The 20769-nt window shown below is 41.2% G+C and overlaps 1 protein-coding gene across 2 annotated transcripts in view; it reads right to left on the bottom strand.

The window, feature by feature from the left end:
* Window positions 1-228: 228 nt before the first annotated feature.
* Window positions 229-20769, bottom strand: part of PDK3 (pyruvate dehydrogenase kinase 3) — a 77186-nt gene continuing 56645 nt past the window's right edge. For both annotated transcript variants that reach the window (XM_032619156.1, XM_032619157.1), the window contains 5 exons: window positions 19976-20077; window positions 19462-19572; window positions 16863-16976; window positions 15438-15577; window positions 229-10953 (listed from right to left, as the gene is read on the bottom strand). In XM_032619156.1, coding sequence (XP_032475047.1) covers window positions 10923-10953; window positions 15438-15577; window positions 16863-16976; window positions 19462-19572; window positions 19976-20077 — 498 coding nt within the window. In that variant the 3' untranslated portion in view covers window positions 229-10922. The remainder of the gene's footprint in view (window positions 10954-15437; window positions 15578-16862; window positions 16977-19461; window positions 19573-19975; window positions 20078-20769) is intronic.

The raw sequence follows: 20769 nt of genomic DNA, 5'->3' as shown, positions 1-20769 counted from the left end.
GGTGAGCTGTATGTTCCCTGCCACAGAGAATCCAAAGAACCTGTTTTTCCTCTGAGTGATCATAAACATTTAAAAATGTACTCTTGCCCATTCCCAGCAACTTGCAAAGGTGCTTGGTGCTGTTCACGTACTGAATTCCAGAAACGGAGCGAGCAGAAGGCGGAGCTTACAGGTGGGACGGATGAGACTACAGACAAGAGCTCAGGAAAAGACCACACTGACGCACAGTGAAACGCAACTACTTTATTGTTCGATGACTGTAGTACACAGTTGTCCGTGTGCTCCAGGACTCGTCTGGCTCCGACACACACCAAGGATGGCTCCACGACCGATGGGGAACATGATCTGAGCCACACACTTCCCCGGTCATGTTTTTCCAACAATCACAAAAACAAACCACTTTTCTCCACGGAACGTGGAGCGACAAATTACCTCAAACCAAAGTAATTCTTCACTTGTAACAGTGTGTACCAGCCAGGCCACAGAACAGCACAGAACACGAGGGGCCGGGCTTCCCTCTACAAACCACAAGGCAGCTCGTGAACACCGGACACACGCGTACATTTCACTGTAACTGAGCTGACAGCTGCCCAAAGCCAACCAGGTCAGATTTGGACTTAGGGGTACAAACACTGTAATGAACTTTCATTTCATGTATACGTTACTCTACTTCTCTTGTTAAATCAGCTATTGCTCCCAGATTAGACATTGCTTTTATGAGTTAAGGAGTTATGATGGAAGAAATCAGTCAAGTGACCTTACATTTCAATGCAGCATTAAATATGTTCACAACGGTATATTTTACTCCACGTTGACTTTTCTTATTTGGTTCAAGCATTTCTTAACTATTCACAACTTGTGTTCTAAATCTGGGAAATATTGAAGTTACAAGCACTCATGTACTTTCGTGAGGATGTGAACTTAGACCAACAGATGGCACGATGTATAAACCTGAAGCAGCAATTACAATCTCAGATGACTTTAACACCAAGGAACTCTGCGGAGATCAGGGTTAGCCAGGATGCTAAAGTGATAGGGTTCACCCTCCTAAAACATGCGTCGTGTCGTCCAGGACGGACTCGAGCACAGCCTGGGTTTTTAATCAGAGTGGAGCATTCGGTTCCGGTGCAGCACAGCGAGAGGACAGAATAACAACAAGGAACATAAGAGAAACAATGGAAGAGGCGACAGAGCTCAGTTCCTCCGACACTGAATATAGCCAACTTGCATTTTTTAAATACGTAATACTTTATACTTTCTAGGTAAACCTTGCCTTGGCTGTCTCCTTAGAGCCAAGATACATTTAGTTTGGTCTAGTCTAAAAAAGAATTTTAAGTGTATGCACAACTTATTGGTCAAATTCACGTGCCAGCTCTAACAGGAATTTTAAAAGTAAAAAGCAAGATATCAAAGGACTTTATGTGATGCTTTCCCCTGGAAGAGTTACACAGGCAGCTAGAGAAAAAGGGAGCAGATACAGGATCTTGGCAGGCCCCTTCTATTTTAGCTTTAATGCTGGTTATAACAACCAGGCAAAACCCGCGTCCTGATGGCGATCGGCAAGCCAGGCTGCGAAGCCTGCGATCTTGCCTGGTCCCTCTCCAACGGCAGGTGGTTTTCAGTGTTTTCAGATCCCTACACTTACAGGCTGTAGCTGTAATTATTCTAAAACATTTGTTCTAATTAAACATGGGGAATAGTAACCTCAGCAGTGTTTTAGATAAAGGCACAGGCCAATGCTTAATGTAAATATAGTGCCTTTTAAAATACTGACTGAGGTTTCCCATGGATATAAAAGTTCAAGTGACAAAAGAAGATGGAATTTTTAAGAAAGGGTTGCCATGATGTATTATAAACAGCAATATAACATTTTATACTCATCCTGCCTGTTTTCGCCAACTCCTCATCACTCCTCTTGTACATCAAGCATGGCCAATCGGCAAATGCCTTTGACGCCCGATGAGATTTCACTTTTGTCATTGCCTTTTTTTTTGTTATTTTTTGCGGTACGCGGGCCTCTCACTGTTGTGGCCTCTCCCGTTGTGGAGCACAGGCTCCGGACACGCAGGCCCAGTGGCCATGGCTCACGGACCCAGCCGCTCCGCGGCATGTGGGATCTTCCCGGACCGGGGCACGAACCCGTGTCCCCTGCATCGGCAGGCGGACTCCAAACCACTGCACCACCAGGGAAGCCCTGTCATTGCCTTTTTAATGCCTGGCATATATGAAGAGCCAAAACAGAACTGAATGTTAAGGTTCTTTCCATTTTCTCCCAAAAAGAATCTCAAGGTAAGAATATTTTAAAACATTAAGTAGTTCTGTAATCAGTAAGCATTCCATTCTAAATGTGTCATTTTCAACGAATTTGGAAGGCAAGAGATGAACTGAAGAGCCATTAAGCCAGTCATAAGTGCCAGGATTAGACATTTCTTCACTTCGCTAACTGCAGGGCGAACATATTGCTTTGAGTACATATGATCTTTGACATTTGTGCTGTTTCGGCCCATTTGCAAAAGTCAGCAGGCCATTCTGAGGTTGGCAAAAGTTAGAATTATTTAATAGAGTGTGCTTTTAAGTGAAATTTTATTATCCCAAAAGGATTCAAATCCAATGGGAAACAGAATCTTCACTGAAAAGCCCAGAAGCCAAAATTATCAACAAAATCAAATTCCAGGATTTTTCTATGAAAATCTCAGAGAAGCGCGATAAAGAGGTCTTTGTATACCTACTAAACCAAGGACTTTTAGGTGTCCTTTTATCACGAAAAAGCCTAGAAACACATAGAATCTGAGTGCTGATAAGAGCGAAGTTCAAGTTTCTTGGGTAATCTTGTGTTCCTGAGATGACAATACTTTCTAAACTCTAGCTCTAGAAATTTAGACAAGAACTATCAAATCTGAGCACACCAGGATAGACTTTCAGAGATTTTCATGGGGATTCTTATCAAAGGCTATCCCTGAGACATGCAAGGGTAGTGAAAATGTAATTCTCTGAGTACAAAAAAATATAACTTATAAAATCAATTTGATCTCTTCACTTCTCCCTTTAAGGAAATTACTAAAATAAAAAGATTTATCATTATAGTCTAAACTCCTCTGTTCTACTTTATTTTTAAAAAAAAATTATTTTATTTAGGGAGAGGCCAGGCACGGGCAGGATGCTGTCACATACATTCTCTCTCCCAATACTTCTCTTAAAAGATCACTTCTTTAAAGGTACAGAAATAAAAATAGACTTCTTACAATTATAACAAACTTAGTGGGATCACAAAGTAGTTGCATTTTAAAGAATGCAACTGCAATTCTTCAGTTTTGGAAACTATGTAACATGAAAAAGTTAAGCAAACTTAATGGAATCCTCAAATGATGAGAACTTTTAAAGAATGCAATAACCATTTTGTACTTTTGGAAAATGTGATATGAAAAACAAATCCAAAATACCTCTCTATGTAAATGAAAGCTCAAGCCATGGTAATTCAAAATTAAAATGATTTACATAATCTACTATACTTTGTGTTTTTTTAGTAATTAACCTTCCTGAGGCTGATTTTGTTCTCCTTGGTGTTTGCTTAACTAAAGTGCTTAATAAAATTTCTACAGAATATATTACCCTCTTCATAGATGAATATTATTTTCAACTACAATCTGACAAAAATCTAACTACATTTAATTATGCTTGATTAATCCAAGTGTCACCGAGAGATTTATAGAACAGAGAAATATTTTTCAGGTTAAATTCATCCTCTTTTCCACCGCAAGCTTCCTGGATCCACTATTACCACAGATCTACTACTCGTTTCTCTAACGTTAAAAAAAAATCCCACCAAAAATATTGCCAAGAGTCCAAACTGGACCGTGGGACTCCAGGCATCAAACTCTACTGCTTATCCTTTTCAAGAGATGTGCAGACTCCATCAGAGACTGAAGTCACCACTTCAAACTGGGAAGTGAGCCACCCCTGCAGAGTCGGCAGTGGTGGAGGGAAAAGGATACAGAGAGGGGAAGTCAAATGCTATTACGGATTTATTAAACACTGCGAGGATATGAATGCGAGATAAGGGGTGGGCTTTCTTTTAATGCAGGCACTTAACTGCATCAGACATTTGTTTGGAGGCTTTCAGTAGTGATGCCCTAAGGTGCTTTCATTTATATGCAAATAAGTCAATTTAAAGGATGCCAAATCGGCTCTACTTATGGGAATAATTCAACCCATCCCCTCTCCTGCTCCAGCACTCGGCTCTACCCTCCCTGGGACCAGCCAGGCAGGTGTCAGAAAACCGAGGGAGCTTTGCTGCTGCCTCCGAGGGAGCAGTACCACCACCGAGAGCCACCTGTGTCCCAACATGAGTAGCTGCCCGCGTCCGGCTCCACTGACCCCATCACTGGGATCCTGGGCAATTCAAGTCCAGGTTTTATAGACAGATGAAAGAAAAGGCAGAAACAATGGTTTCTCAAGGATTCTGTGACCTCGATATTGCTGTCATTTTATTTTCTTCATTTTGGGGGTTGAACACAGCTAATGCCAACCTACGGACTTGAGAGGGAAGCCGCCTCGGCTAAGCCTTTCCTCCACGTCTCGAACCAGTTCGCAAGCGTTCACGTCCTCCTGACAAGCAGCTCTTTTCACTCCAGCATCATCAGCCAGAAGCTGGAATTGGGAAGATTTGGTTTCAATCATGATTTCTGAAGTTCTACAAAGACACATCTGGAAGCTGCTCTGATTGCATTTTCGTTACGAGGAAACAGCAGCCCACACCATTCAGTGCAATGTGACGATCAAAGCTGGCTCCTCTCACCTTACCACGTTTCCCCGCAAAGGGCTCAGCCGGCTCCTGGACCCAAAGTCACAGCGCCCCGCGGAGCCAGGCCCAGAAGACGGCCTCTCCAGATGCAGATGAACAGATACAAAGGAGACAAGAACTCAGGGCTCACCAATGCTTCCTCGTCCAAGGAACCCATCCATCCGTGACAATGGAAACAACAGTTACAGGGTTCGGTGCCTCCACCACCACTCGTCCTTTGCAACCCCCTTCCCGCCTTTATTTTTCTCCCAACTGTACTAGAAACTTTCCTCGTTGAGTGTCTCGTCTGATCCCCCAGCCCGAACGTGAGCCCCGCGAGGCCAGGACTTCCGTCTGCTGTCATCACTGCCACGTGCCCAGCACTGGGCACTTCTAGCGCGCTGGAGACGCTCGCTATTATTTAAAGGGAGGAATGAACATGGCTTTCCTTTCCACAACTCCTCTGTCTGCCACCTTCACTTCTTCCGTCCCTCACACGTGGACACGTGTTCCATTGTGCACTTCACACCAGGACGGAACCAGGGCCAACACTCTGACCTGAGGGGAAGGCACTGCACAGGGTGGAGTTAGATGCACTGATCTGAAGGTGAGGAAAGTGTGCCCAGTGGGATACGCTGCCCACTGAGGAAAGGAGGCTTCAATCCTACAAACAGGCGAAATAAAACCCCCAATCTGTGATCCCCCTATAAATGCACTTTTGAAATGTCAGTTTGTGTGGCACTAGGTCCCAGACCTACAAAGCATCTCAAGGTATATTCATGAATATCAGGCAGTCATCCTGATGAGGACTTAACTCCTTTCTGTTTCTTAATGAACCACATTTTAAGATGGGCTGACGAAAAGACGGGTAAGAAAACCCGTGTCACAGTAAAGCTCTCACGGGGTCACCACCCTCCGGTGGGCAGCTCAACTAGCAACCTGTTAGTAAAAAATAGTTTAAACTTCTCTTGATAATTCTGATTATGTGCTAGTTTGAAATATTCCATCATATTTAATTAACTAATAAGTCACTGTCAATGGCTGGTAACTTTTTAAGTTCATGAAAATGTCACATGCCCCCTGTTTTCAAACCAGAAGGTACTGATCTCTCTAATCAATGGACCAGGAACCCAAGTTAAAAGTTATCTTTCCACAAAGAACAATAAACAAAAATCCTGTATTAAGTTGTTAATGGTGCTTTCCTACTAGCGATATTGGTTCCATCTGTTGACTAACATATATAGCTTATGATCAGGAAGGACATTATCTTCAAAGTCAATGTTTAGGCAGCTGGACTGCTGGGAAGATGGCAGAGTAAATTCATGTTTATATAAGTGCTCCTGCCTTTCAACACATACATCCAAAAGCTGAAAAAGAAGCTGTCTATGGGGAAACTAATAAAAGCCACCACCCCATACCGAGGACTCCAGGAGAGTGTCTGACAACCAAGCCGAGGACTAATTAGAGGAGGGTTCTCGAAGCTGTCAAGCAGGCCACAGTTGCTGGGCAGCTGTTGAGAGCGTTCCAAAGTACTCTACCAATCATTTCTTAGCTTGGAGAAATAAAGCCTGGTGGCGGTCAGGACAAGCTGAGGGCACACTGCGTGGGCATGTTTCCCGAAGCAAAAACTAGGAGGGGAGGTTGACATCTCAGGTGCGCCGTTTGTGCGCAGAGGAGAGAAACAGTAACTCTGGAGCCAAACACACAAACACTGACTACATATAATCCAGCAGAGAAGAGGGACGAACCTACCACACTCCTGCTGTGGCGACATCTAATGGACATGGGGAAACTCGAGGGCAATCCTCTCCCCCACTGGGACCCAGCCCCGCCCCCCGCCGCCCCAGGGCGAAGGATTCAACAGTGTCCACGGAAGGCACTCCAAGGAGGCTTTGCTTCACTCCTCCTTCCCCGGCGTCCAGATAGCAGAACGGAAAACAAAGACAGCCTCTGCCATTACATTCCATCAATATCCAGCCTTAACAGTTCAGGGGCACAGGTGATCAAATGCTTCTCACTTGAAAAAGGAGGAGTCAAGGAGGATTTATCCACACTCTTCTTGGCAGACAGAAATGGTCCCATGCAAAGACCAACAAATAAGCAGAAAAAAGCCATCACGACACTTCTGCAACAAGAAAAAAGCAAAATAACACAAAAGGAATGAAAGAAGCAAAAGACAGAAAAACACACTCTGGAAATAGAATCATTTCAGAATCCACGAAAACAGAGTTCAGCTTCCCAAACAACGAAAAAAGGAGTCAAAGAGGAAAACACAACGAGAGAAAAAGCTGGCAGAGCTAAGGAAAGACACAGAGGGAAAAAAAAAAAGAAAACTGTAGCAGAAGTGAACGCCACATGGCAAGCACTGGGGCCCAGAATCAATACCACAGAAAACAGAATCAGTGAAATGGGAGGTTAAGACCTGAGGGAAAAAAATCACACAGCAGGAAGAAAGACAAGGAGACCAAAAGCAATCAAAGGAAAGATAAATGTGAAGGACAGAGAACAGAGAGTCAATATAGGGGCAGATTGTTGAACAAGAGAGCCGATAAACCGGTAAGAAATGCAGAAAGGCCCGAATGTCAATGTCTGATGCTCACTGAGGACCAGAAAAAGCCAACGGATAACTGTTGGCCCCGAGACACACTCGAATGAAGTTACTGCATTTCAAGGATAAACAAGAAATCACAAGTACTCAGGGCAAACAAGCAGTTCATCTACAAAAGGGGAAGAAAAATCTGTCTGGACTCAGCCCTCTCAGACCCACCACACACTAGAAGACAATAGAGTGATGTCTCCAAAGAACTGAGGGGAAAAAGACGTGATCCAAGAATCTGAGAGACAGCCAAGTTACTGTTCATAAAAGACGGCAACAGAAAGGCATCTGTAACTATGTGAGAAAATCCAACTGAAACTGTAATCCAGTCCACCGAGAGATAAAAGCATCGACTCTCGAATGTGGAGTTATTGTATGAGAAGGCTGGCAGTGAGCACTGAGTTCATTCAAACATAGAATTAAGTCTAAATAACTCCAGTAATTACCAACAGTTATACACTTTAAAGTCGGCTGCCTTTCTAGGTAACAGCCGCCAAATCCATTCGATTATCTCCACTAACTATGCCAAAATGGATACACACAAAAGAAAACCCTTCCTGAATGAAATTCTCTGACACTACAGAAAAATTTTGGTTTATATCTTATTACCCTTGAGGGTTAATATACCCAAGAAATTCCTCAGAAAAGAGATAATGCTAATTACCTGGGGCATCGCTGAGAGCATGGACCTAGGAACAAGAAGACCCAACCACTCACTTTGGTTCTTCCATGCCACCGTGGCAAACCACTGAACTGCTCTGGAACTCATATGAAAAAGAGAGATAATACCTGCATGGTCCACCACGTGGCATTGGAAGGATCAAATAGGATGCTGTATGCGAAAGTTCTCTGGAATCTATAAGTAAGGGTATAAAACCATGTGACCTGATTGGATGGCAAGAACCCACTATATTAAGGAGTCAAAATCAGTCATTCAGAGACAAAGAAAGGATCAGATGGCTCCCATGGATCCATCACTACTTCCTTCCTCTTGTTCCTCTCCATTTTCAAGTCACCTCTTATCACTATAAAAAGGAAATTCAGTACTTCCACAGCTCACAGCTCCTGACCTGAATTATTTTTAATTTGGAAACAAAGACAGTTGCCCACCATCCAAGGTAAATGTCTGTCAATCTCCATTCACTAATTCAGCTAATACTCATTAAGCACCTACTATGTTCCAGGTCCTACTTCAAATAGTAGACACTGTCCCCAAATACTTAAAATAAAGTTGAGTAAATGAGAGGGAAATGCAGGGCAATTTGGGAGGACTAAACAAATTTAGCTGAAAGACGGCTAATGTCTATGTACTTTACAACACGTAGGAATGTGACCAGATACATAGAGACAAAGCACAGCAACCAGCCAGAGGGATGCACCTAAGTTCAGGGAATGATGTACGGCCATCAGGAAGGATAAACTGATACTTGGGGCAGCTAAATTGTGTGAATGCAAGATATTCTGAAACTCTTCTTATGGTTGCTTCGGAAGCAACGTTAATTTCTTAATGCAGAAAACAAAGACAGGTGAGGCAAGATTGTCCCGGTGTCAGATGGATATGAGTAAGCCAAAACGTATATCAGTTAGAGGACTACCAGTTAAGTCATTAAAACACTGAAAGAAATCTTTACTTTTGAAAAAGACCTAAAAAGGGAGGAATATCATAGGCTTTTTTCACATCAGCTTTTCCATCTGCAACCTTTACATGGAGCTTGGGGTGAGGGCATATCAATCAATGGGAATTCCTCAAGCACACAGAACAAAGCAGGAGGGAACACTCCCGAATCTGCTGCCTCCTTCCCTTACAGCATATCACAAGTGAAAGTGTAAAGGGCTATGGTTGGAAATGCAGGCCAAGTAAGATACTGATAGATGATGTGAAACTCAGAAGAAAGCTGGAGTCTTTAAAAATCAAAGGCTATTATTTTTACATCTTTATACCACAAGGAAACAATCATATGGAACAGCCCCATTCCCAAGACACTGACTCAGTCTTCAGGAAACAGACCTCCAGACGGACCACCTCATCACCCGTATCTTGGAAGTACGTCGGTCTTTTTCTTACCTGACTAATTATGAGTCCCCCGATGAGCGGCTTCTAAGGATGGGAGAGATGAGGTCTTTCTAAAGATGAAGGAACTAATCATGAGCTCAGGTAACATGATAAAATGAAAGAATATCAGATTTGGTGGAACTAAGAGAAACAGAGGTGTCATCAAGCCAAGCGCAGCTGGTCAGCGCACAACTCCACCCAGGGAAAAACTGTGACTAAAGGAGGAGGAATACTTTAAAAGTGACAGCTCTGAACTCAGTGAATTCAATACTTAAACACTGGATGGGAACATTTATATGGATGTTAAAAGAGAGCAGAAGTCAAAGTAGATCATAAATATACGAAAAACTATAGTGAAGAGGAACACATCCTGTGGAGCTTTATAACTTGTGAATTTTAATCTGGACTCTCAGCTTCCGTTTCTAAGAGTAAATACAACATGGCTCCTATTTCCTCACCTCAAGTCCTCCGCCAAGTCCACCTTCCAGCAAAAAGTAAACTATGCTGAAAATCAGATAGACAATTCTAAAACCGGCTAAACTTCATGAAAATATAAATTATGAAGACCTGGGGCATTTTTCAAAATAAACGAGAAAGAACTTTTCCCTTCGGCCTATTTTACGACTAGTAAAGTGCATCACGTAGGGACTTAGAAAACTACAAAGGAATGTAACATGACAAAAGGACAGTATTCAGAGGTAAAACTGTTACATAAGCATAAAAATTCCACTTCCCACTCTTTACGAACTTGATAATGACCAGAAGGTAGACTTTCACTTAGGATCTTTGAAACCAAGCAGTTAAGTGAAAAATTCCAAGACAACTTTTGGAATGTTTTAATTGACAGAATGGAAGTATACAAATGAATTTCAAAATAAGACCTATGCATCCAAGAGGAAGATCTAACACGAAAGTACCCATACCTCACAATGAGAATCCGGTCAGATGGAAGAAGGCCAAAGTCTAAATCAGAGAGTGAGGAGGGATGCATAAGAGAAAGGAAGGGCCCAGGGACCGAATTATCAAGACATGCTAAGTTGACGTCCTCAACTTCCGGACTCCCCAGGCCTTAGCTGGTGGTTTGGGACAAACATGGTATTTGGTCACAAAGAGCAACAGTAGAGATCGGCTGTATCTGCAGTGGGGAGGGAGCTGAGAAATCTGGGGACACTGTAGACACTCTATGATGACGAGGACAGAGGTATGAGGACGCGAGTGCTAACGAGGTTCTGTGTCCCCTTATGACAGGCGCCAACCAAACCACGGCAACGTACTACGAAAAATGACTCAAGTTACTACTTTAGTGGAAGATCTGAAGTAGCTACAGGAAACTTCTGTGGAAAAGGTCCACCTCATACAGAGAGCAAATACACATTCAAACACTGGATTAACTATAGTGCCACACGCAGAGTTGGTGGAGGAAAGGAGTTCTTTCTGGGTGACTTGCAGAAGACCATCTTTTCTTCATGGAGAGGACCGAAGCATTCAGTTCTTTACAAAGTTCTGTTAGTCTTGAACTTGTCCCTACAAAGAAAATAATGGGAATATCCACAGTGAGTTTATGAGGACAACCTTCTCTATTTTACGCGAGACTTACTCAGAGCATTTAGTTACAGTGATGATGCAAAGACGCGTGCCTTATCTCAGAATTATTCTCTATGGTTACTACAGAAAATGAATTACCATTTAATGACTTATATATACTTTAAAAAAGTTCTTTCCTCTCAGTTAAAAACCTGATTAGAAATGAGGAATCACTGCTAATGGGTATGGGGTTTCTTTGGGGGATGGTGAATATGTTCTGAAATTAGACAGTGGGTGAGGATCACACAACTCTGTGAATATACCAAAAGCCACTGAATTTGTACACTTTAAAAGGCTGCATTATATCTCAGTAAAGCTGTAATTAAAAATCTGCTTAGGAAATAAATTTTCTTAGGATTTCTCTTTCCCCCCCCGGTGAATTTACCATTCCTACTAAATACTTTCCCAAGGTGGCCACCAATTATGCTATTCGTATAACTGAAATATCAGGCTAACCATTTAAAAACCTTAAAAATTGCTTTCTGCTAAAATTTGTCTAAGATATTAGAAATGAAGGCTCATACTTAGTAAGCAGTATACAACCTCCTAAACTATTTAAAGTTTTAAGTAGACTTTTTAAAAATTTTTATTTATTTATTTTTGGCTGCATTGGGTCTTTGTTGCTGCGTGTGGGCTTTCTCTAGTTGCGGCAAGCGCAGGCTTCTCATTGCGGTGGTTTCCCTTGTTGTGGAGCACGGGCTCCAGGTGTGCGGCTTCAGTAGCTGTGGCTTGAGGGCTCTAGGGCGCAGGCTCAGTTGTTCTGCGGCATGCGGGATCTTCCCAGACCAGGGCTTGAACCCATGTCCCCTGCATTAGCAGGCGGATTCTTAACCACTGTGCCACCGGGGAAGTCCTAAACAGCCTTTAAAACAATATTCAACAAAGGCCATCTTTTAACAATCCAAATGGACCTTAATGTTTATAAAGACTGCTTACGTGCTACTCAAATAACTCCCCCTACCGGAGCCATAGCTGGAATTAACTGCTCACACTGATGCCCCACATGCTACTTGACTTACATACGGACTGAAAATGGAATCAAGGGAAACTGATCCACGGGTTTCATGCTAATTTAGCTTAATCTCCGCCAGGGATGGTGTGCGTATGTGTCTACACACACCTGTGTGTACACTCACACTCGTGCACAAACCAAACTCCTCTAGATTTCATCATTTGAGGTGAGTGACCAGTCCGGCAATATTGCACAGAGGTCCATCACAATACTTCCGTAGAAGAGAATAAACATCAATATAGATAGCCTTTATATCATTCATCAGAAAAGACCAATGCTACTATAAAGGTACAAAATCACAAAGCTATATAAACTCTATTTGCATACAAATACCTTTCTGTTGCACTATGTTAGGAATCAAGGTTTTCAGAGTAAGAGGAAATATGTACAATTAAAATATAATAGCGAGGGACTTCCCTGGTGACGCAGTGGTTAAGAATCCGCCTGCCAATGCAGGGGACACGGGTTCGAGTCCTGGTCCGCGAAGATCCCACGTGCCGCGGAGCAACTAAGCCCGTGCGACACAACTACTGAGCCCACGTGCCACAACTACTGAAGCTTGAGCGCCTAGGGCCTCTGCTCCACAACAAGAGAAGCCACTGCAATGAGAAGCCCATGCACCGTAACAAAGAGTAGCCCCTGCTTGCCGCAACTAGAGAAAGCCCGCGTGCAGCAACGAAGACCCAACACAGCGAAAAATAAATAAATAATTTAAAAATGAAAAAATAAAATATTAGCGAGAAACATTACAATGTTAAAATCGAATAAAAATATCAATATGATCTTAAAAAAGATATGTATTTTATAGTTCTGCCCAGAAAAGGGGACTAGAAAAGGTATAATGTACACCTCCAACACCCAGATTAGGGTCTCTAATACCCATTAAAAGGAAACAGGAGTCCTTGAGGAAAATGGCTGATTCTAGGCAAAGTGTAAGATAAGCCTAGGACATCATCTTGGGCCAGAAAGCAAGGAAGCTTTCAAAGATGAATACGGTTTTATCAATGGAACACAAAGGATCTGGCTCAAAATAGCTTCCAATGGCCAAAGGTGTGCCAGTTTTAGCATCAAAAAGATGGCCACTACATGCAATGACATAGGTGAACCTCACAGAAAGCCAGACACAAAAAGAGCACACACTATATCTTCCTTTTGTTTTAAGTTCAAGCAGTGAGAGAGTCGGATATAGTGATAGGTGATAGAGTTGGAATAATTGTTACATGGTAAGGAGGGAAAAAGGAGGAGAGTCTGACTAGAAAGCAGCCTTTTCACGTGCTGGAAATATAGGTGTAAAAATTCATTAAGTTATAAACTTAAGATCTGAACACTTTTTATATATATGTTAAATATTGACTGAAACACATCAAAGCAATAAAAATCTACAATATCCATAATAATACTTAAAAAAGAGAAAGCCAGAAACTCATTGGTCAAATTTAAGGTGGTTTTTAACTCAACTTCTTACCTTGAAAATTGGTAATTAAAGGGAAAGACTGAAATGCTTATCCTGCCTTGCCAGGAGGAACCGTACTTCAAAAGGTACTTAAATGACCTTAGTTGTTGAGGAAGAACTTTATAGGAGAATGTCAGCTAATAATTGTCAAAGGAATGATACTAACAAAAAAACCCTCATCATTTTATAAACATTAATAAAGTTACTGATTAAGGCCAAAGTTATCAACTGGTGCTAAAAACCATTAGGTGATGGTTGCATGGTGCCGAAATAACATGACAAAATAACAGTACGCAGATTGCTTTCTGGTTGAGAAGGGAAAATTAACTATACTATGGAGGGATCAGACAGCCATCACCTGAATTATGGTCAGTCTTAACATTACTAATGGTGGATCAACCAGACATCATGGGTCTCACAGTGTAATTCTGCAAGAGTATTTATGAAATTCTAGCAAAAAAATGCTCCACTGAGCCTTTAGATGAACTTCCAGTTTATGGGAGATACAGGGAAAGGGGGACAAATTAAATAAACTTCAAAGACAAAATCAAACAAATCAAGGTGGGACATTTTTGCAGGACAACTGGTATGGTCCAACAACAAAAGATTGTTCTAGATTAAAAACAGCTTGAGACCTACTCAGATGTGTTATGTGGTCTCGGAACTGATTTGTTGTTTGGACAAATCAGGGGAATTTTCACGATGAAAATGTATTGACATGGAAAGGTGGAGATGGTTAAATGAAATAAAACTAGGTTGTACAATAGTATGAAAAGTATGATCTCATTTGGGGAAAAATACACATACATGTATACAAATAGCAAAATATCTGGAAGAACACAGATAAAGCTCTAAGAATGGTAATCTCTGGGTTATGGGAATACAGCGGTTTCTCTTTTTTTCTTTTTTTGCTTTTTTATATTTCCTGATTTTTTACAATGTTCATATACTGCTTTTCTATTAGTAAAAGGTTACTTGAAATTAAACAAATAATCAGAACCTTTACTCTTGCTAGCAGAGTTGGAGCTTAAAGGTAGTCAGAAGAAAAAGAAAATTGGAAACCAAAGAATGGATTATTGTCCTTATTACCACAAAGTAGTGAAACTTGTTATTCTATGATTGATAATTTTCCTCTTTTTCATTTTTTTTTAATTGCGGTAAATTGTACATAAAATTTACCACCTGGTTAAGATGGTAAAAAAAATGTTTTATTAAGTGTACAGTCCAGTGGCATTAAGTACATTCACAGTGTTGTACCACCATTACCACCATCCATCTCCAGAGCTTTTTCATCTTCCTCCCCTGAAACTCTGTCCTCGTGAAACACTGAATTCGCTCTCCCCCTACTCCCCAGCCCTGGCAACCACAATCCTACTTTCTGTTTCTAGGTGCCTCACGTAAGTGGAATCGTACAATATTTGTCCTTTTGGATCCGGCTTATTTTACTTAGCACAATGACTTCAAGGTTTATCTATATTGTAGCATGTCAGAACTTTATTCCTTTTAAAGGCTGAATAATAATACTCTGTTAGATGGATAAACCACATTTTGTTTACCTTGACTGATAACTTTAACTTCTTTATTTTTCCAGTTTCAACCCACCTACAGACTTCCTCTAAACATTCTTCTGTGAATTCTATGGATGATGACAAATTACAAATTAATTCCTTTTTAAAGAAGATTCATGGCAGGATAAACCCTGCTTACTGCTTTTGATACCTCCACAGGGCAAGGACTCCTAGAGCATCAAGGCCTCTATTGGAATTGCTACTCTGGCTACCCAATTCTTGCTCTCCTTCCTGTCTGGGGTGAAAAAGCTACTCCATTCTTTCTTTAGGGATCACTTTGCTTTTCCAGTGATAAAACCACAAAGATGTGGCTGAAAATATCGATCGTCTGGCTGGTACACACTGGAGAAAAATCAGATACTTTATAATAGAAAGAAACGTGGTAAATTACTGTTTCGCCTTGTATTTGGAAGCATCCCTGGGTTCACTGCTGGGATTGCTCCAATCGTCAGCTTCAGGTGTGGTCTTGTAATGGCGCCATGCGGACTTATTAAAAACTGGAAGTCTCTCAAATGATTCACTTGAAAGAGCCTAAGGAAAAACAAAAATAGACACCAAAGGTCCATACTCTCATCTTGCTCACATGAAATACTGACCCAAATTTTATTATTTAAAACATTAGAAACCTTATTAATATATATATTTTTAGAGTTATATTAAAATTACAGTCTAAGTAATTTACTTAGACTGATCAGGATGAAATTAAAGCTTTTTTCTATGAAAGTACTGGTTTCATGAAAAACCAGTACTGAAGTACACATGAGCAAAACAAAAACTATTTTAGTTCAGTTAATACTGATGTGAGATATTCAACTGTCTTGACTATATGGTCTTAGACCAAACACTACTGTTCACTGGGCAACTGTTCTCCCAGAGGGCCCTGAAGAAATAGTTTCATACACAGTAGATTTATAAATATAAGCTCATAAAGTGATATCAAATAGCATATCATTTATATGCATTGGCATCTAAGATACACAGTCAAAATAACTGGTTATCTTATCGTATAACATATAACACACTAAGCAGCTGTTAAAAGGATGAGCCAGTTCTGTATGAACTGATATGGAAAGATCTCCAAGATATGTTGGAAAGTTAAAAAAAAAGCAAAGTGCTAAAATAATCATTTGTGTGAAAAAAAATCAGATTCCCCCCCATATTTTTATCAATGCAGAATCAGCTTCCATGAGGATCCACATGAAACTGGCATCCAAGGTCACCCCTGGGAAAGAGAACCAGGTGGCTCTGGGCCACTGATGGGAGAGACTTAGTTCTCCCTTTTGTAGCTTTAGAATTTTGTACTATGTGCCCATATTACACATTCAGAAAATACCCCAAATATTCTAGAGTTTAGAAGTAAATAAAAGTCTGACTCCACCACTGAATGAGAAAACTTGTTTTACAGAGAACTTTGTTATTCGATCAGACTTTTAGGTAACCATATTATGAGCACTGAATTCTTGCAACTTTGGGAAAGCCGGCAAGTTTCTACAACAAAAGACTACAAGAATTCAGTTTATGAAAACCTGTCTCCTTTTAGATTAGTCCTTTCAATGGGTATACAATTTTTAAAAAAATCACAACTTAGAATTATGGTTTTAAAAATCAATATTTAAAATTTTACCTCTCCATGTTTCCTATTTTGCTGTATCTGAGCATACAATCAAGGGTAGGACATAACTTGGTTTTCACGTAAAACTGGAGTAAATCCGAGCTGAATATAGGAGATGATATAGTGCTATTCTCCATTAGTTATTAGAACTTATAGCTTTAAAAAGTAAAGATGCCTTCATGTAACAGAAATAAAATGCAGTACCTTCAAATAAATGACAGCATCAGTACCCACGCCTTCCATAGAATAGAGTTTCAGATCTCCTTGAAAATATCTAGCATACAGACGAGAGATTGGCAAGCCATAACCAAATCCAGCCTACCGAGAAAAGAAAATTAATACGGTGAGACAGGCACAAAACGCTAACACATCGAGTCTGAGGACCATCTGCAAGATTAAAATAAATTCTTGCTTCATATTTAAAGCAAATAAATTATTGATCCAAACTTTACAACGATGTATATGCTCATCTATGGCAAACAATCTGTTTTCACCCTGCAAAAATACGTCTCACATGTTTGGAAAAGGACAGAAATACTCCGATTTTGGACTAAGGCTTTTTGAACGTTTTAAAGCAAATTGTTAGCATTGTTAAATCCCAAATCAAGTGGAATTTGAACCAGAAACCAAAGTAAACCACGTCATTCCAAAGTTCCACTATGATTTCTTTGCTCAATTAAATTGAGCAGCACGGGAGTTGAAATCTAACCGTACCAAGGCTAACACAATGAAAAGAAAACAATCTCCTAAGAGCTACTTCCTAAGGCTCTGGGAACGCTGCAATATTTTGACATGTGGTAGTCCATATACTCTTAGAGACAAGAAAACAATTCCAGTACCCTCCTATACCTCTATGTCATAGAACCTTGACTGTCAGTAACAGGTTGTTGGGGGAAGAAAAAAAAGGTCTCCGATATTGATAGGAATAATTGAGACTAATTTCCAACACTCTGGGGTAGAGGGGAAGGGGCTGTTCCTCAAGCTTCGACCCCTCTGATTAAGTCCACCGACAGGGTGTCAAAGGATCAATAAGAGTTGTCTGGGAGGACATTTCCGAAAAAGAAATGCGTGTGTCACGGCACAGAGCTGTAACATAATAAGGTGTTTGATGAAGAAGTTAACGTTTCCTAGTAGTACATACCCACACGCCCGCTTAAAAGCTGAGGAGAGTTGACTAACTGGGAGAGATGCTAATGGAAGCATTTCTTCAAATGGAGAGCCACCAGGCACACTGGAAAGAATACAGACATGGCCAGTGCCAGCTTGACGATAATGAGCTCAATGACCTTGGGCAAACCAGTAACCTCATTTCCTCATCTATAAAATGGGAGGTGGGATGCACATCTTTTAGAGCTCTCTCACTTCAATTGCTCAGTGTCATTTAAAAAAAAAGATGACATGACAGCTGTCCTCAAGATGCTATTTTGAGACCTGTAACAGACGATCCATACTCCTTTTAAACAACTGCGGAAGGTTCTAGATTTGCCTGTAGTGTCTTTTTTTTCTTTTGACATTTATTTAAGTAGGTACCAGAAACTGGTCAAGGCAATGGCCTTCAAATTGATCTTTCAAGAACTTTCTGGAATCCTATGTAAACGACTTCCTCTCCGTTTTCAATATGCAGTGTTAACAAACCCTGTCTAGAATAAATGATGTTAAGTGTTGGATTTTATTCATACATATAAAATATAATCTTACGTGCTTGTCAGTCAGGTACAACTTGAAAATGAAAATTTACACTCTGAACCACTTTGCAGACTGACAGATATGTTGCTGTGCTTAATGACAAAGGGTTCAGTTGTTGTTTGTCAATTAGAAACACTCAGCCGAGGGAAGAAAGTGTGGCCCTACCAGGATCTAAATGCTGCCATGGTAACCAGAGGCTTTCCTCACTTCCTGAAGGTTATTTCCACAGTGAGACAGAAAGGGCTCTGAAAATGCATACGCCACCTATATGTTTCCTGCTTATATAAAAAATTTAATGTGTTCATAATTTAACACTTTAATTATATAAACAAATTTGGCGGGGGAAGTTCAAAGGCCCTGGGTGATTTGGGCCTCTATGGTATGCAGCGCCAAAGTGCCCAGGGCCAGCTGCAGCCAGACACGCTGTGCTGTTCCCTGCTCACCTGCTATTAAACTTCCACCCCCTCCAAGGGGAGTGCCAGGTGGCAAATGGTGCTCCAGAAGCAGTCTTAACCACAGGGAAATATTTTTTTCTCTGTATTGGGGAGGTAAGTACTCAGCTCTGAGTGTTTCTTAGACACAAATTAGAGAAGAAATCTGAGTCCAAAAGAGTCATAAAGAAAGCAGCAGGACTTCCCTGGTGGCGCAGTGGTTGGGAGTCCGCCTGCCGATGCGGGGGACACGGGTTCGGGCCCTGGTCTGGGAGGATTCCACATGCCGCGGAGCAGCTGCGCCCGTGCGCCACAACTACTGAGCCCTCATGCCGCAATGACTGAAGCTCGGGAGCCTAGAGCCTGCGCTCCAGCAACAAGAGAGGCCACAGCAATGAGAAGCCTGCGCACCGCAAAGAGGAGTAGCCCCCGCTCGCCGCAACTAGAGAAAGTCCGTGCGCAGCAACGGAGACCCAATGCAGCCAAAAATAAATAAATAAATAAAATAAATTTAAAAAAAAAAAAAAAAAAAAAGAAAGCAGCAGTGGCATAAAATTCTCCCTCCTTCAAACCATGCGGGAAACATACAAATGCAACAAGGCTAATGCGACAACCCGGGGAAAGAGCCAGCTCTGTCCCTTCTCTAGTGAATGGTCTTTCCTCTAGCAGCGGTTTCAGAGGCTTACCAGCGGCGCGGCTCTCGTAGGCTCCAGGCTAGGTCTCGGAGCAGTTGAATACATGTAGTTAAAAAGACGATCTATTTTTCGTAGTGGGACCCCACCACCTAGGTCACTTATCTGTAATGTACAAAATGTGAAAAGGAAGAAAAACAAGAAGTTATCAATCTATACTTAGTAGGAGGCAAGGAGTTCATTAAATGAAGTACATACTAGATTACTCTAAACCGTGCAAGGACTTGAACCCCCAACGAAATATGGTCCCTTTGTGAACAGTGTAAAACAAAGGAGGCGGGCAAGTGGGGTTAGGCTCCAATACGCTTGGGTTTGAGATCTTGTTCAGCTCCCTAAAAAATGGGGTTCCAATGAAGTTTAAACGAGGTAGCTTAAGCCAAGGATCAAATGCAGTACTTACAAATAAGACACTCAGTTGTCAGTTCTCCTCCCTTCCCTTTGAGTCCTCAATGTTTACACACTATTAAATTAACTGGTAATTCAAGTATACGTACAAATAAAGAGTTACCTTAATGGATAAGTCTTCTTTACCCAGAGTAACAAGGGTTTTAACAGCTGGGTAGCCCTCTTTTCTATCTTCATATAGTTCAACTGTCGCTCTCATTGAGTTCTGAAATCATAGAACCTTTTTTTTTAGCATGCCACCAACTCACAAACTACAACTTTCAAAGAAGAAACTGGCAAAAGGTTACCGATACACAACATTTCTTTGGTGGGGCAAAGATCAGTTGGATTTATACGGCACTTTTTTCCCCTCTAAAGAGCTTAACTAAACGTGTGTTCAGAACAAGGAAAAATTTCTTGATGCTCTACTTTGTTATTATCTCGTTTTAGTCTCATCCACCATACTAAATGCTTATTTTCCTTTCCTTCCTGTTTTCGATTTTGCTTTAGGGTATTTAAATTATTCAACTCTTAACCAAGAGGGATGTTTTTATCGCGTGTAATGAGGCTGCAGAGGCTCACTGATGTGTGCTTTAAATCCCACTATCAGTCTGCACTTACAGAGCACCCTTCCTCTAAAGAAGGCGGAGAGCCTGAGAGGATTCATGCTGCCCACAAAAATTAATCATTTGGCTGGAAAAAAAAAAAGTAGGAGTAATGTCAGGTGAAAAGAAATTCTGAAAAAGCCACAGCTGTTGCAGAGCAAGTTCACAACTGAATGCCCATCTCAACCTTAAGTGTCACATCAGTAACATAATTTTGGGAAGCAAATCAGCATAACTGATTTTTCAGGTGTTTGGTTTAGGGTTTTACACGCTGGAAGAAATGAAATTTTAGCTCAAATGCCTTGTGCCTGTA

Source organism: Phocoena sinus, chromosome X, assembly GCF_008692025.1.
Source record: "Phocoena sinus isolate mPhoSin1 chromosome X, mPhoSin1.pri, whole genome shotgun sequence".
Taxonomy (NCBI): Eukaryota; Metazoa; Chordata; class Mammalia; order Artiodactyla; family Phocoenidae; genus Phocoena; species Phocoena sinus.
Note: the sequence above shows the minus strand (reverse complement) of the source record. Positions and strands in the feature narration are given on the sequence as shown.